The sequence below is a fragment of the Vespula pensylvanica genome, chromosome 9 (genome assembly GCF_014466175.1).
Source record: "Vespula pensylvanica isolate Volc-1 chromosome 9, ASM1446617v1, whole genome shotgun sequence".
Classification (NCBI taxonomy): Eukaryota; Metazoa; Arthropoda; class Insecta; order Hymenoptera; family Vespidae; genus Vespula; species Vespula pensylvanica.
In genome coordinates this window covers 5,560,549-5,572,870 of record NC_057693.1, presented here as the reverse complement: position 1 = coordinate 5,572,870, position 12,322 = coordinate 5,560,549, and the positions used below count along the sequence as shown (strand labels likewise).

At 30.3% G+C, this 12,322-nt stretch overlaps 2 protein-coding genes across 8 annotated transcripts in view; both read left to right on the top strand.

Moving 5' to 3' along the window:
• The first annotated feature begins 82 nt into the window (after positions 1-82).
• On the top strand, positions 83-7,727 carry LOC122631906 (AN1-type zinc finger protein 5). Of its 5 annotated transcripts, XM_043818119.1 has the most exons (6): positions 86-240; positions 310-375; positions 5,049-5,261; positions 5,861-6,328; positions 6,506-6,674; positions 6,784-7,727. In XM_043818119.1, exons 4-6 carry the CDS (start codon positions 6,044-6,046, stop codon positions 6,930-6,932), a joined length of 603 nt encoding a protein of 200 aa, XP_043674054.1. In that variant the 5' UTR covers positions 86-240; positions 310-375; positions 5,049-5,261; positions 5,861-6,043; the 3' UTR covers positions 6,933-7,727. The 5 variants fall into 5 exon arrangements, with proteins under 5 accessions (XP_043674053.1, XP_043674055.1, XP_043674054.1 ...); XM_043818118.1 differs by having other exon boundaries at positions 83-375; positions 5,049-5,227; XM_043818121.1 differs by lacking the exon at positions 5,049-5,261.
• A 3,756-nt stretch (positions 7,728-11,483) lies between these two features.
• The window catches only part of LOC122631905 (ras-related protein Rab-11A), a 4,189-nt gene continuing 3,350 nt past the window's right edge, over positions 11,484-12,322 (top strand). For all 3 annotated transcript variants that reach the window (XR_006327779.1, XM_043818116.1, XM_043818115.1), the window contains exon 1: positions 11,484-11,793. Coding sequence is in view for 2 of the 3 variants with exons in the window: in XM_043818116.1 (XP_043674051.1) it covers positions 11,754-11,793 (40 nt within the window). In the remaining variant the exon portion in view is untranslated. The remainder of the gene's footprint in view (positions 11,794-12,322) is intronic.

Below are 12,322 nucleotides of genomic sequence, written 5' to 3'. Positions count from 1 at the left end.
TCGGTCGTCCTCGGGTAACTTCGCGTTTCAACCGCTTGGGGAGCTTTGTATAAGGAGAGTGGGGGAAAGTAAGAGATCTAACTTTGCACCAGTCATCGGCAGTACTTGTTCCTGTGTCCGCAGCTTTGGTGGCTTCCGTTCCGCGATCGGTGGGTACGTTCGTGGGAATATTTAAGTTTGTTTCAAACGCTTACTTGCTCCCGGTGTCTTTGTGAAACAGTGCATACCGTTTAAGTATTGGTAAGCAGGTGTCCTATTGACAATAAAAGGTTGATGTTTTGCTGAGAATTATGTCGGATACTGATGCAGGATTACGATCGGTCACACGTCAAGTCAGCTGACATATTGCGCTCCACTACACCGCAACAGCCTTCGGTAAGTGTCGCAATCCCAAACCGCCTGTTACTCTCCCGAGAAAGAAACTATTTTTATCAAATAGCCACTACACTAGTTTCTACTACGTAATCGTTTTCTATCGATAGCTGCTACGTCGATATTACGTTTAATCGCAACAAATAATAGTGAATTTCGTGAAAATAAAATAGGCTGAAAAGAAAATGAGAATGTAATGTCCATTGCGCGAAACAAAGGATGTGCGACGCAATTTGTGAGCTAAGTGCGTATTCAAGGATGGTAGCCATGTCTTCGCTCTTTCTCTTTCCCTTCCTCTTACTCCTTCCCTCTTTGCCTCCCTTCCCTCCCTTTCTCGTCACTGTTCCTCAGCGATAGCCTTTGCGTGCGTTGCGTTGTTCTCTGGCTCCGCGAATCTAAAGCTACAACGGCTACGATTACGATAACTGCTACTATTATCACTATGATAGCGCGAGGTTTACTCCAATTTTAACTACGTAAATGTAGTTTAATATACGTTCGTCTACACTAACTCTATCGCATCCCTTTGAATAGTTTCTCTCTCTCTCTCTCTCTTTCTCTCTCTCTCTCTCTCTCTCTCTCTCTCTCTCTCTCTCTCTCTCTTTCTTCTCTCCTCCTCTCTGTTTGTCCCCTTTCCTTCTGGCGTATCGCCATCTACAAATGTCGCGCAGCAGTGTAGTTTTGATCGTCATCGTCTTCCTCGTCATTGTCTTTGTCGTCTTTGTCGTCTCGTCGTCGTCGTCGTCGTCGTCGTCGTCGCCGTCGCCGTCGTCACCATCGCCATCACCGTCGTATTTGCGCTTGAATATCATATAGCATACCTTCAAAGTCCTCGCAGCGATATCACCGACTTCAATAAACTTCTTATTTCTCTATTTATATTCTTCGCCTACACACACACTACATAGATGACTTTTTGCCTTAGCATCGGGACGGCGACGAGGAAGTCGATAACGAGTGTCGAAAGGTGGTTATCAGACTTTCATTCCGTTCGACATTCTCATTAGAAAGAAATGGCATACTCGTACAACAAATATAAAAATAAATAGGGAATTGTGCTTTAAACATTCTATTTTAACAACAGAATTACTTAACGTTTTCAAGAGAAATCGTGCTTTTAAAATGGTTAATAACTGGTACACGTGATCCCCTACTCGACTTATCATTGTCGTTGACGTACGTTCGTGTGGTTGAAACAATAAAAATTCTTTGAAACGTAATTATTATAGCACTTTTTCGAAGTAGTCGACTTTCATTATTCCGTAAGGTCCGTTCTAACTCTACGTATACTAAGTTTAGTATAAAGACATTTTGATTCTCATGTCTGTTGAACATTACTTTCCTTCTCGCGGCGTCTCTATGTAGTATATTATAGTCGTACGCTAAATAAGAGGAAATGAATCCCTATGTCACGTGATAAATTGAAGATCGCTGCACCGAAAGTTAGTTTTGCGTATATGTATCGTGGTAGGCCTTTAAAAAAATTTCGATATATTCGTCAGGAATATAACAATTAACGCCAGATCTTGGGAATCGTTTAACGTGAGTTCGCTTTTTTTTTTTTTTTCCTTTTTTTTTTCCTTCAATTTTCTCTTCATTCATTTGATTTGCAATTCCATTCGTCTGATTTTACTATGATGACTTTTAAAAAAGTTTCGATAGTAAAAATGTAAACTACTTTTTATGCGTGCGTGTGCGTTCGTGTGTGTGTGTTTTTTAATCGATATACGATTTAAACTCGCCTAATCAACTAATTAATATAAAATTTTCTATATTATAAGAGATTTCGCTCTGTGCGAGATTATAGATATACATTCTAAATTCTTGACAATGTTATTTTTGATATAAAATTTGTATTATATTTAACGTTTGATTTTGGCATTTATCCAAATTAATTGCTGAAATAGACAAAATACGAGAATAGATGATAGTATGAGAGGGAGGGGGGGGGGAGAGAAAATATCTTTCGAGATAATTATTTTATACGAGAAAAAGTAACGAAAAATATCTTCTGATAGATGTATTGATTGATTTGTATTACTTTTTGATACAAATTTCTCTCAAGGCATTACATGATTTGCCTTAAACTTTTTATTCGTTTAATCTCGGCTTCGATCGAAACAGATGTGGTGATTACTTGATGTTTTAACGAATAGATCATACGAGAATTAAGATAACACTACTTTGATTGTATGACTTTGCAAAGGTCGAAAATCTATAAAACATATAGTGCCCGTTGTCAGGACGGTAACGATACACAGTGTAAATGAAGCATATTATCTAACGACACGAATAGATTTCCTAATCATCTTTTGATTTGAATATATTATTTGTATCATTTGTGCATAATTTTCTATTATATTCTAATCGCGGGAGAACAAAATAAAAAATGCATTTTTTTTTATTTACTTTTTATTTTTAATTAATACATAAAACTCGATAATTCCTAAAGTTCTATCACAAATGAAAAAGAAACTCATTCCTTCGTAGATCTTTATCCTATCTTTTTTTTTCAATCGATTGTTTTCATTTTACATAAATCTCTTTAAAATGTTAACATTATATCGAATTTATCTGATATTTATACATATAGTTCGAAATGAGAATTAAATATAAGAAGTAATTTTAAAACGGTTGATAAGTCTATTATATTTTATATACAATTTAAGTAATTAAAAGTATATCATAATTACAAATAATCTAATTCAATTGTTTTCTTTTAACTATTAAAATTTATGGTTATGAATGATCGAGATTGAGACACGAATCTTCCTGAAATTTGTAAATTTTTTTAAGAAGTAAAGAAAAGAAAGAGTAAATAAATAAAATTTTATATGGGATATTCTTAAAAATTGTATTTGTCATATGTTTTATTTAAAAGAACAGTTAGATTACCGCGGGAATCTAGTAATATTTGAATATGGTACTATATATAGATAAGCACACGATGAGAAGACGAAGTATGAGAATGTTACTGATACCAACTTTGAATAAATGAAATAATAAAAAGAAAATTAGAAACCAGAGCAATGCTTCATTGATCCATATAATATTATTGTTCACATTTTCTTTTAAGCAGAATTCTCTTAATTATGCGATATACGATTCCTCTTTATCAATGTATAGTTAATAACTTTTTCCGAATGATATTATTAATTAAAATTTTTTGTTTTAACATTGGTATAAATATAGTATAATATTTATGAAATAACAAAAGTTTATTTTTAAGCATGTCATTTTCATGATCTATGAACATGTTTAAACGTGACATACTATTATACGATATTAAAATTAGTTGATATTAATTATATTAATTTCTCATGTAAAATATATTTCTTTTTTCCCCTTGCATGTTATAAATTAAATATTAAAAATATCATCCGATCTACGTAATAGTAATGGAGGTTAAGCCATTGATGCCAGATAATATAGGATATTTTTCGCTCATGCGCAGTAAGGCGACGATGACGTTCGTCCACACCCTCGTATTTATCCATGAACAACACTTTTACCTTGGGCAACCTTAAAGTAGCTATTTGATATAATTACTTTCTTTTCTAACTATTGTCATAATTGATGAAAATCTTATAAATATATTATTCACATGATGTCGATTAAATCTTTCAGTTTATCGTTCTTTATCTTCCATTTAAGGAATTCTGTATGAGATCATTGTTTCATAGAAAAACACGTGTAATTTCAGTACGATCATTTTTTTTATTCGATTTTAATGATTCTTTTTCTTCTTCCTAAATCAATTCTGTGCAATTAACATTCTGTTTTTAATTCTTACTACATCTCTACAATTCTGCAACATATTAGTATAGTTACGTGTGTAGAATTTATTTCCTAGTAATTTTATATATATCTCAAATATATATCTATATATATTTTAATTTTATAAGACTAAGCACATCGGGTAAGATCTTTAACCACGCATGCGCTAAAAAGCTCTGCTCGGGTCAAATCCCTGGATCTAGTAAGAGTGGAAACACGGGGCTCCGCTCGTTGCGCCATCTACAGTGTTCTTAAGCATTTGCTATGCAACGTGGCGCCTAGAGCAATACTATTTAAGATTAATCCCTGTGTAGTTTTAAAAGTAAATTTGATTCCTTTTGAAACTTTAGTTCCTTTTATGTATGGTATATGTGCGCATGTATCGTGATCTAAAGTGTGTCTTATATTTTTCTTATAACAATCTTTCTTATTAAAGTCATCATGTAGTAAAAATAATTTGACTGTATGAATACATACATATATCAATTATTTTATTCAAGTATATTTCTTTGTCGTGTGTGTGTGTGTGTGTGTGTGTGTGTGTGTGTGTGTGTGTGTGTGTGAAAATAGTTTTGTATTATAAGTAGTTGCATACTATTGTAGAAGTTAACAAAAGCAATAAACTTGTAATATGATTTTAATTGCGGTAATCTAAGTATAGCTTGGCAGTAATTGGTTAAAAAATACTTGTGAATGCTGCTTGTTGTCGCGTACTCTACGTGCGTATTCGTCCATAGCCTACATGTTCTTTGACCGATCGCCATAATGAAAACATTTGTCTGTCGTCGCCGTCGTTATCATCGCTCTGTGTTCTGTCCTTGTATGTTCTCTCTCACTTCGAGATTGTATCGAACAATTGAATAACAAAGTTACAAATATTTAACAACGCTTTATTACAGATCGGTGGGTGAAATAAAATGATTACGTGCTAAAACTCTCAGCAGAGTGCGCGGAGATTCGCCAGGCGACTTACAACCGACAATTTCTCGACGGACTCTTTTTTGTTACGATATTTAAGCACGATACGGATATACGAAGCGTTTACTTAAATGCTTGGAACAAACTTCTACTCCATGTTGTACGTTTCTTGCAACACGATTACGTGTTGGAAAGTGAGTAATATCACACTCACTATTTTCACGCCTTTTGTTAAGGTCGTATTGCGCCGAGAGAAAATCAGATCGTAAAGATGACGTAGTAAAATTTCCATGAATTCCTTTAAATTCATTCTTTAGGATTTTTTCTTACATATAATTTTTATACAACGAATTTTTGAAAACTGTTATTAGTTATTTTTCTGAAAACAAGTTTTCTTTATTGCCTTCTCGATATATAATGTTTCTACGTTTCAATAAATATGAACCTAACAGTTATCTTCCTCTATTAATTAATTTAGTCCGATTTTTTTATTTGACTTTAAAATAACGATGTATACGTTTTTGTAATTTTTTTTCTTTATTTTCTTTTTGTTTTTGTTTCTTTTATACTTAAAATTGTAATATTTATTAACAATTTCAATTATTTAAAGGTTATAATCTTTCTGATTATTCGGTGTTAATGCTTTCTTGAGATTATTAAAAACTTTACAACAAATGTTCTGTATTATCCTATGATGAAATTATTATTTCTAAATAATTTTTAATGATTCAATTATTTATATGATCTTATAAGTATTGAAATATATCTTGACAATTTCATTTCTTTGTAATAGGTGACTACATGGTGACACGCGGTCGTAAACGAGCGATCGGCAAGAAAGCTGTGGCAGAAAACAGTTAGTTATCCTGTGCCAAGCTGACTATACCTATTCACTGTTAATCAAGACAGTGATTTCAAATATCATAGAAGAAAAATCAATTTTACTGGCACAGAAATATTGTAACAACAGCTCATAATGGAACGTGAATCTAATCCAATGCAAGCTTTGTGCCGCAGCGGTTGTGGATTTTATGGCTCGCCAGCCACTGATGGACTTTGTTCTCTTTGCTACAAAGAAAATTTAAAAAAGAAACAACAACCACCAGTATCAGCTGCAACTGTTCCAACCTCACAGACCGTTTCTGGTAACGCTGGCACGTTGCAAAGCGGTTTTGGTAGTCCTGCTGTTACAGGAACTACAGCCCAACCTACCATTCCTACTATACCTCAATCAACGACAGATCTACCCAATCCTAAAGAAGTATGTTATTGTATGTGTCGAAGTAATTTTGTAATTAAAGTAATTTTTATTGATAGGGTGTCAAATCATATGTTTAATTTTATACTGATATATATTTCCTTATTTTATTTTATTTGATCTTATTTTTTCTTGTATTATTTTCTTAATAATCCATAAAATATTATGCAATATATTTAGGTTAGCAGGGAAGATCAGGACAGTGAAGTAGGAGTAAGCGTTACAGTAGCTGAAGGTTCAGTGAGTAGTGGTGATACAGATGAGTGCTTCGATGGCAAAGAGACTGATAAAGAATCTAAGAAGAAGAAAAATCGTTGTGCTGTTTGTCGCAAAAAAGTTGGATTAACTGGTAAGATATATTATTTGTTAATATTTAAGGAAGATTCTATATAAATTCTTTTTATTCTATATCATTATATACATATTTAGCATCATCTAAACCTTTCTTACATTTATAGGATTTGAGTGTCGTTGCGGAGGACTATTCTGCTCCGTGCATCGATACAGTGATAAGCACGACTGCAAATTTGATTATAGAGAAATGGGCGCTCAAGAGATACGGCGCAATAATCCAGTTGTTGTTGGTGAAAAAGTGCAAAAAATTTGAACTATTTAGTGTGTAGTCGTTGGGAAAATGGTTATATAACTATATAAACAAACAGAATATAAAACCCAGAAGAAACAAGATAAATTATCTGGCAGCTGATTGTGTGTTTAGGAGTGAAATATACATGCAGAAAAGTATGAATGACACAGAGTGTAAGAGGTGCAAAAAAAAATTAATTTCAGATAGAAAATTGAAAGGGGGTAGAGAAATAGAACATCAGACAGCAAACGATTTGTTTGATTGCCAATTAGAATGAGTGTGTGAGTGTGAATGTTTCAAAATTGGACATCAGTGCCATGTCAGATTGTCATCTAGCGAGAGTTCTAACTGAGAATATATCTGGTTACTAACTGCTGCCAGCTTACTATTACTATTACCTATTATTATCTTTATGATTATTACAATTTATTATTATTCTATATTATGTTTATTATTAATTTACTTAAACGCAAAAATTCGCGGATAAAGTTTGTTTTTAAGAAGATCCAGAATTTTTGGTGCAGTCAGTCAGTCGGCAAACAATTAAAATTATCTCGTTAGCAATTTCAATTTAATCGCAAATTTTATATATTGCTGTTTTGTTTCTATATCAAGAAGGGAATGTTGCTTAGATAATGGCTGATATTGATGGGTGATCACAATCTTAGGTTAATGATTAGTCTAATAATTATTAAGTATATTAGTCTATTGATTCATAAATAATGCAATGAAGTATAAGTAGTATTGTGTGTTTATGTGCAACTTCACGTGAATATAACCAGCATTATTACTCATTAAATATGTTTCAATCTATAATGCAAATCAATTATTTACACTGTCGCAGCAATTCTTTTAAAGAAAAACCCTTCTATGAAGATATTTATTCCTCGTTTTTTCTCCGCGGGTATTGAAACATAGAGTATAAATATTTAGCACTACTAAAACCATTAATTAGTTTCTTTGTTTTTCTTTTATTTCATTTCTTTTTTTTCTCTTTGTGAGTTTTATAGAGTAGCTGTGCAAGGTATTCCGGTGCTGCATTACAGTGCTTGAAAACTGAGTAATAACATTTCTCTAGATGCCAGATATTACATTAAAAGAAAGAATAGCTGGCAAAAACACGATCAGCATTAGAAAATGTAAAAGATATACGAACATTGTAGAGAAGGCTACTATCACATGGTGATCACTATGTATGTTTCTAAAGGACTTTGTTAAAACATAATTAATCTTCGTCTCTACGTTATCATCCTAAAATATTGTTCTCATTATAAGATTTATGTTAAAATGGTGCTACGAGACCGTTCTTTACTGTATTTTCTTGCGAAGTCAACTGCAATATAATGAAGGAAACTATTATGGACTTTGTGTTCATAATATATTAATTCCTTAAAAATAAATTCATATGCATCTTAAATCAATGAAATTATGAATAATAATTGCTGGATTAAATAAAAAAAGGGAAGTAACTGATATTTTTATGTTATCTATATCATTTTGGGACAAAGCGTTGTCAAGACTGTGCTGCCATATATATATACATATATACGTACTTCTTTATTATATAATTAGAATACTCTCAACGAAAGCATTTTCTGATTTGTTATTAATTCTAATGAGCTTTAAACATTGGTAAATATTGCAAAGAAAGAGAACAAATTATTTTCCACAAATATATAAATATACATATAATTTATTTTCTTCTACATTAGCAACGAAGAAATTGTTTGCTTAATGTTATCTCAAAGAGATTCTTGTTAATATAACTCTTATATATAATCAATAATTTTTAACAACTTATAATTTAAAATGAGATCTCTTATATATATATGTGTGGCTGTAATGCAAAATGACATAAGTCACGTTAAAAAAAGAATAAATAAACTAATACATTACATAATTTTTTTTAATATATTCTTCATGGGGTAATATTTCCATAATACCTGGTTAAGATGAATAAACGATGTAAAAAATAAGAATGTGTATTAATGGTATTAATTTTATAATGGTTTCATGATGTGTTGACATGGGAAATAATGAACACCTTATAATTTTATATTACCTTATTGTAAAAAAGCTTAAAATGAAAATAAAATCAATTTTAAATACTTGTTTTTTTAAAACATTGTGATGTAATAGCTCGAGAAGCATTACGAACTAAATAAAAGTTAATACTTATTATAAGAATTATTTATTTGATATATATATATATGTGTATGTATATATACATATATATATATATATATATATATATATTTCAGTATAAATATTTATTTAAAGTTTTATTATGAGTTAAATTTTAAAGACGTAATATCATTAAAGTTGATATTTTTAAATGTATAAAAGTTATCGTATAGAATACGGACGAGAGTCATTTTACATTATGGCCACATAGCAATAATGTTTTAAATAATCAAATATGTTTAAAAATTGAGAGTACAGAAAATGCAAATCTTTAATATTACTTCCTAATTATCATTAATTCAAAAAAATTTTTTCAAGTGGAAAAAATTCATCAAGACAAATTGACGTAAACTTAATTTTTTTTCTCATTTTTTTGTTTTACATTGTAAATAACTAGCGCAGTCATATCAATGTAAAACAATTCTTTCAAATGCTTTATAACATTTTAGCATACACTATACTTAAAAAATATATAGTATAGTATATGTATAGAAACATGATGGCATATATGAATAAGTTTTAAATTTTTTGTTTGTTTAATTATCTATTTTTTTCGTTCTTTTTTTTTTTCTTTTTTTTTACATATGATTTAAGGAAAATTTCGAAAGATACTTAACTTTATACTTTGACTTTCTCTGACTATATAGACAATATCAAATTAATTGTCAGAGCTTAATCTTTTTTAATGCACTATATTAGATATGTTGATGAGAAAAACACAAATTTGTATAGAAAATAACGCACACATTGCAAATATTGTTCTATGGTTGCCTTCAGGCCTTCATCCTATTTTAGGCATAGCATATTTTTCTAATGTATATTGCAATATCGGAATCATCTTGCCTAGCGAAAGCAACCAAGTTTAAAAATATTAAAAAAAAAAAAAAGAAGAAAAAGAAATGATCATAGTAGCACGTATATTAAACGTGCTATATATAAATAAATAAACGATTTGATCATTGATAAATAGATGGGTAAAGGCAAAGTAATCTAGCCGTGACGATGATCGTACTCGACTGGTTGCATTAAATCATAACGATGCTTGTAATTATTACGATTGATATTAGTATATTTAAGTAATTAAACTTCACATTAACTTAAATATATTATATGATTAAATTACCACCCTTTGGTATATATTTTAGATTTTAGGTTCACGTGATTTAAATAGATATATATATATATTGCATAGCCACATCACACACCACAGTCTAAAAGAACTTGAACTGTGATTTATACAGTCTAGCTCCTCCTCTTCTCACCTTATCTTCCCAAAAACAAAATTTCTTACAATTTCTTAGATATTTATAACTATAGTGGACTATATATTTATGTATATTTAAATACAGAAATATATCTATATATAAATCTATCGCCCCCCCCCCCCCCTTACATTCATCGAAAGTGGTTTTATCTTGTTAAATGATGATTACAAATTTGTAGATATAACATTTTTAAGCCTATGAAATTCTTTGAAAAGATCTTTAAAAAAAAAAAAAGAAAGAGAAAAAACTACTATAGATTATATAAAGTAAAAGTATGTTATGCTAGAAAACGTAATTTTCGCTTTTATTCCCATTTTGTTCTCATTTATATTTGTCCTTTACATAAAATTAGTAATATTGCGTTATCCAAACAATCATTGTAATTTTGGAAATATAGGAATCTCGTTATACATCTTAATGGTTTTCATAAAGTAACAGATGGATCACAAATAACATTTTATATTTGCTATTTATATTTGATCTTACTACATTGCTCATACAAAATATAAGCTGCATACATTTATATGATGGTAAGTATGGTTTTATTTCTATGTATGTAATATGATGTTAAATAAAATTTTTAACATTAAATTTTATAAAATAAGATAAAGAATATATATAAAATAAAGAAAAAATTAATATATATATATATATATATATATAAAATTTAAATTAATCCGTATGTTTGATTATTCTGATGTTTTTCAATTAACATAAAAAGATTCAAAATAGATAATGTTTGCAAATTTTTATTTCTATCAATGATTAATGAATTATTTAGGTTATAAAATCAGATCATTTTTTACTAAGAATAAAACATAATACCGAATGAACTTATAACTATAATTTTAAAAAATCGTACAAAATTAAAACTAATGATATTAAAATTTATTGCTTATTTTTATACACATTTGGCTTTAATTTTTATATATTTGTAATTTCAACTTGCATATTTTTCTATTTTCTATCTTTTTGTTCATTAATATATTGATACGTCAAGATTAGTATTAACGTTGGTACATAAAACATACGTATAATGTATTTGCAATATTATCACTAATGTAATCCACAGTCAAAGCTGCGCTTGCGCAGGACGAATCCTTAATGCGCATGTGCAGATCTTCGTATTGGAGGGGCGTAGAAAGGAGGCCATATTGTACAGTTAAATTGAAAGAACGAAAATAATTATATCAGCGTGAAGTGGGCACTATTTATCGTAATATTTTTATCTCCTGTCTTTCAACGACGTTAGTTGAAATTCACAGTTACAAAACAAGTAAGAGGGGCCAATCCGTGGGCTCCTGATATTTTATACATAAGTATATTTTAGTAGTGTATTTCGATCGAGAGGCATCGTCGGTCTATATTACAGGAGTTTGTTGCTGCAAGCGAAATGGGCACTCGAGATGACGAATATGATTATTTATTTAAAGGTAAAGCAAATCTCTCTTTTAATCTATCATTGTCGTTTGTAATGTGCATTTGTTTTTGTTCTAAGACATATTTTATTCATTCGTTGAAATTAACTATTAAGCTAAATATATAGGGAATCTTTGATGTCGAATCGAACGTTATTCACGCTGACGTTCACTCTATAGGCACGAATGACTGTTAGGATTTTCGTAGAATGTGGTCGACGTGTGATGACATCAGATGATGTCCCTCTTAGAGTGTGACACAACTATCATTTTACTCTGAAATGTCAAATTATGGTAGACGTTTTCTTGGATTTGAGTTTAGTATGTATAGTGATATACAATATATGTATATGGAAATAGGATGTCGCTTCTTTTTATATTCTTAAGCTCATCAATATATATTGTAACGGGATATTTCTCTATGTTTCTAACATTTACATAACTATAACAGTATGCGTGAAAATTTTATTTCATTGTGTGTAGTTCACACAAAGTATTTCTCTCTCTCTCTCTCTCTCTCTCTCTCTCTCTCTCTCTCTCTCTC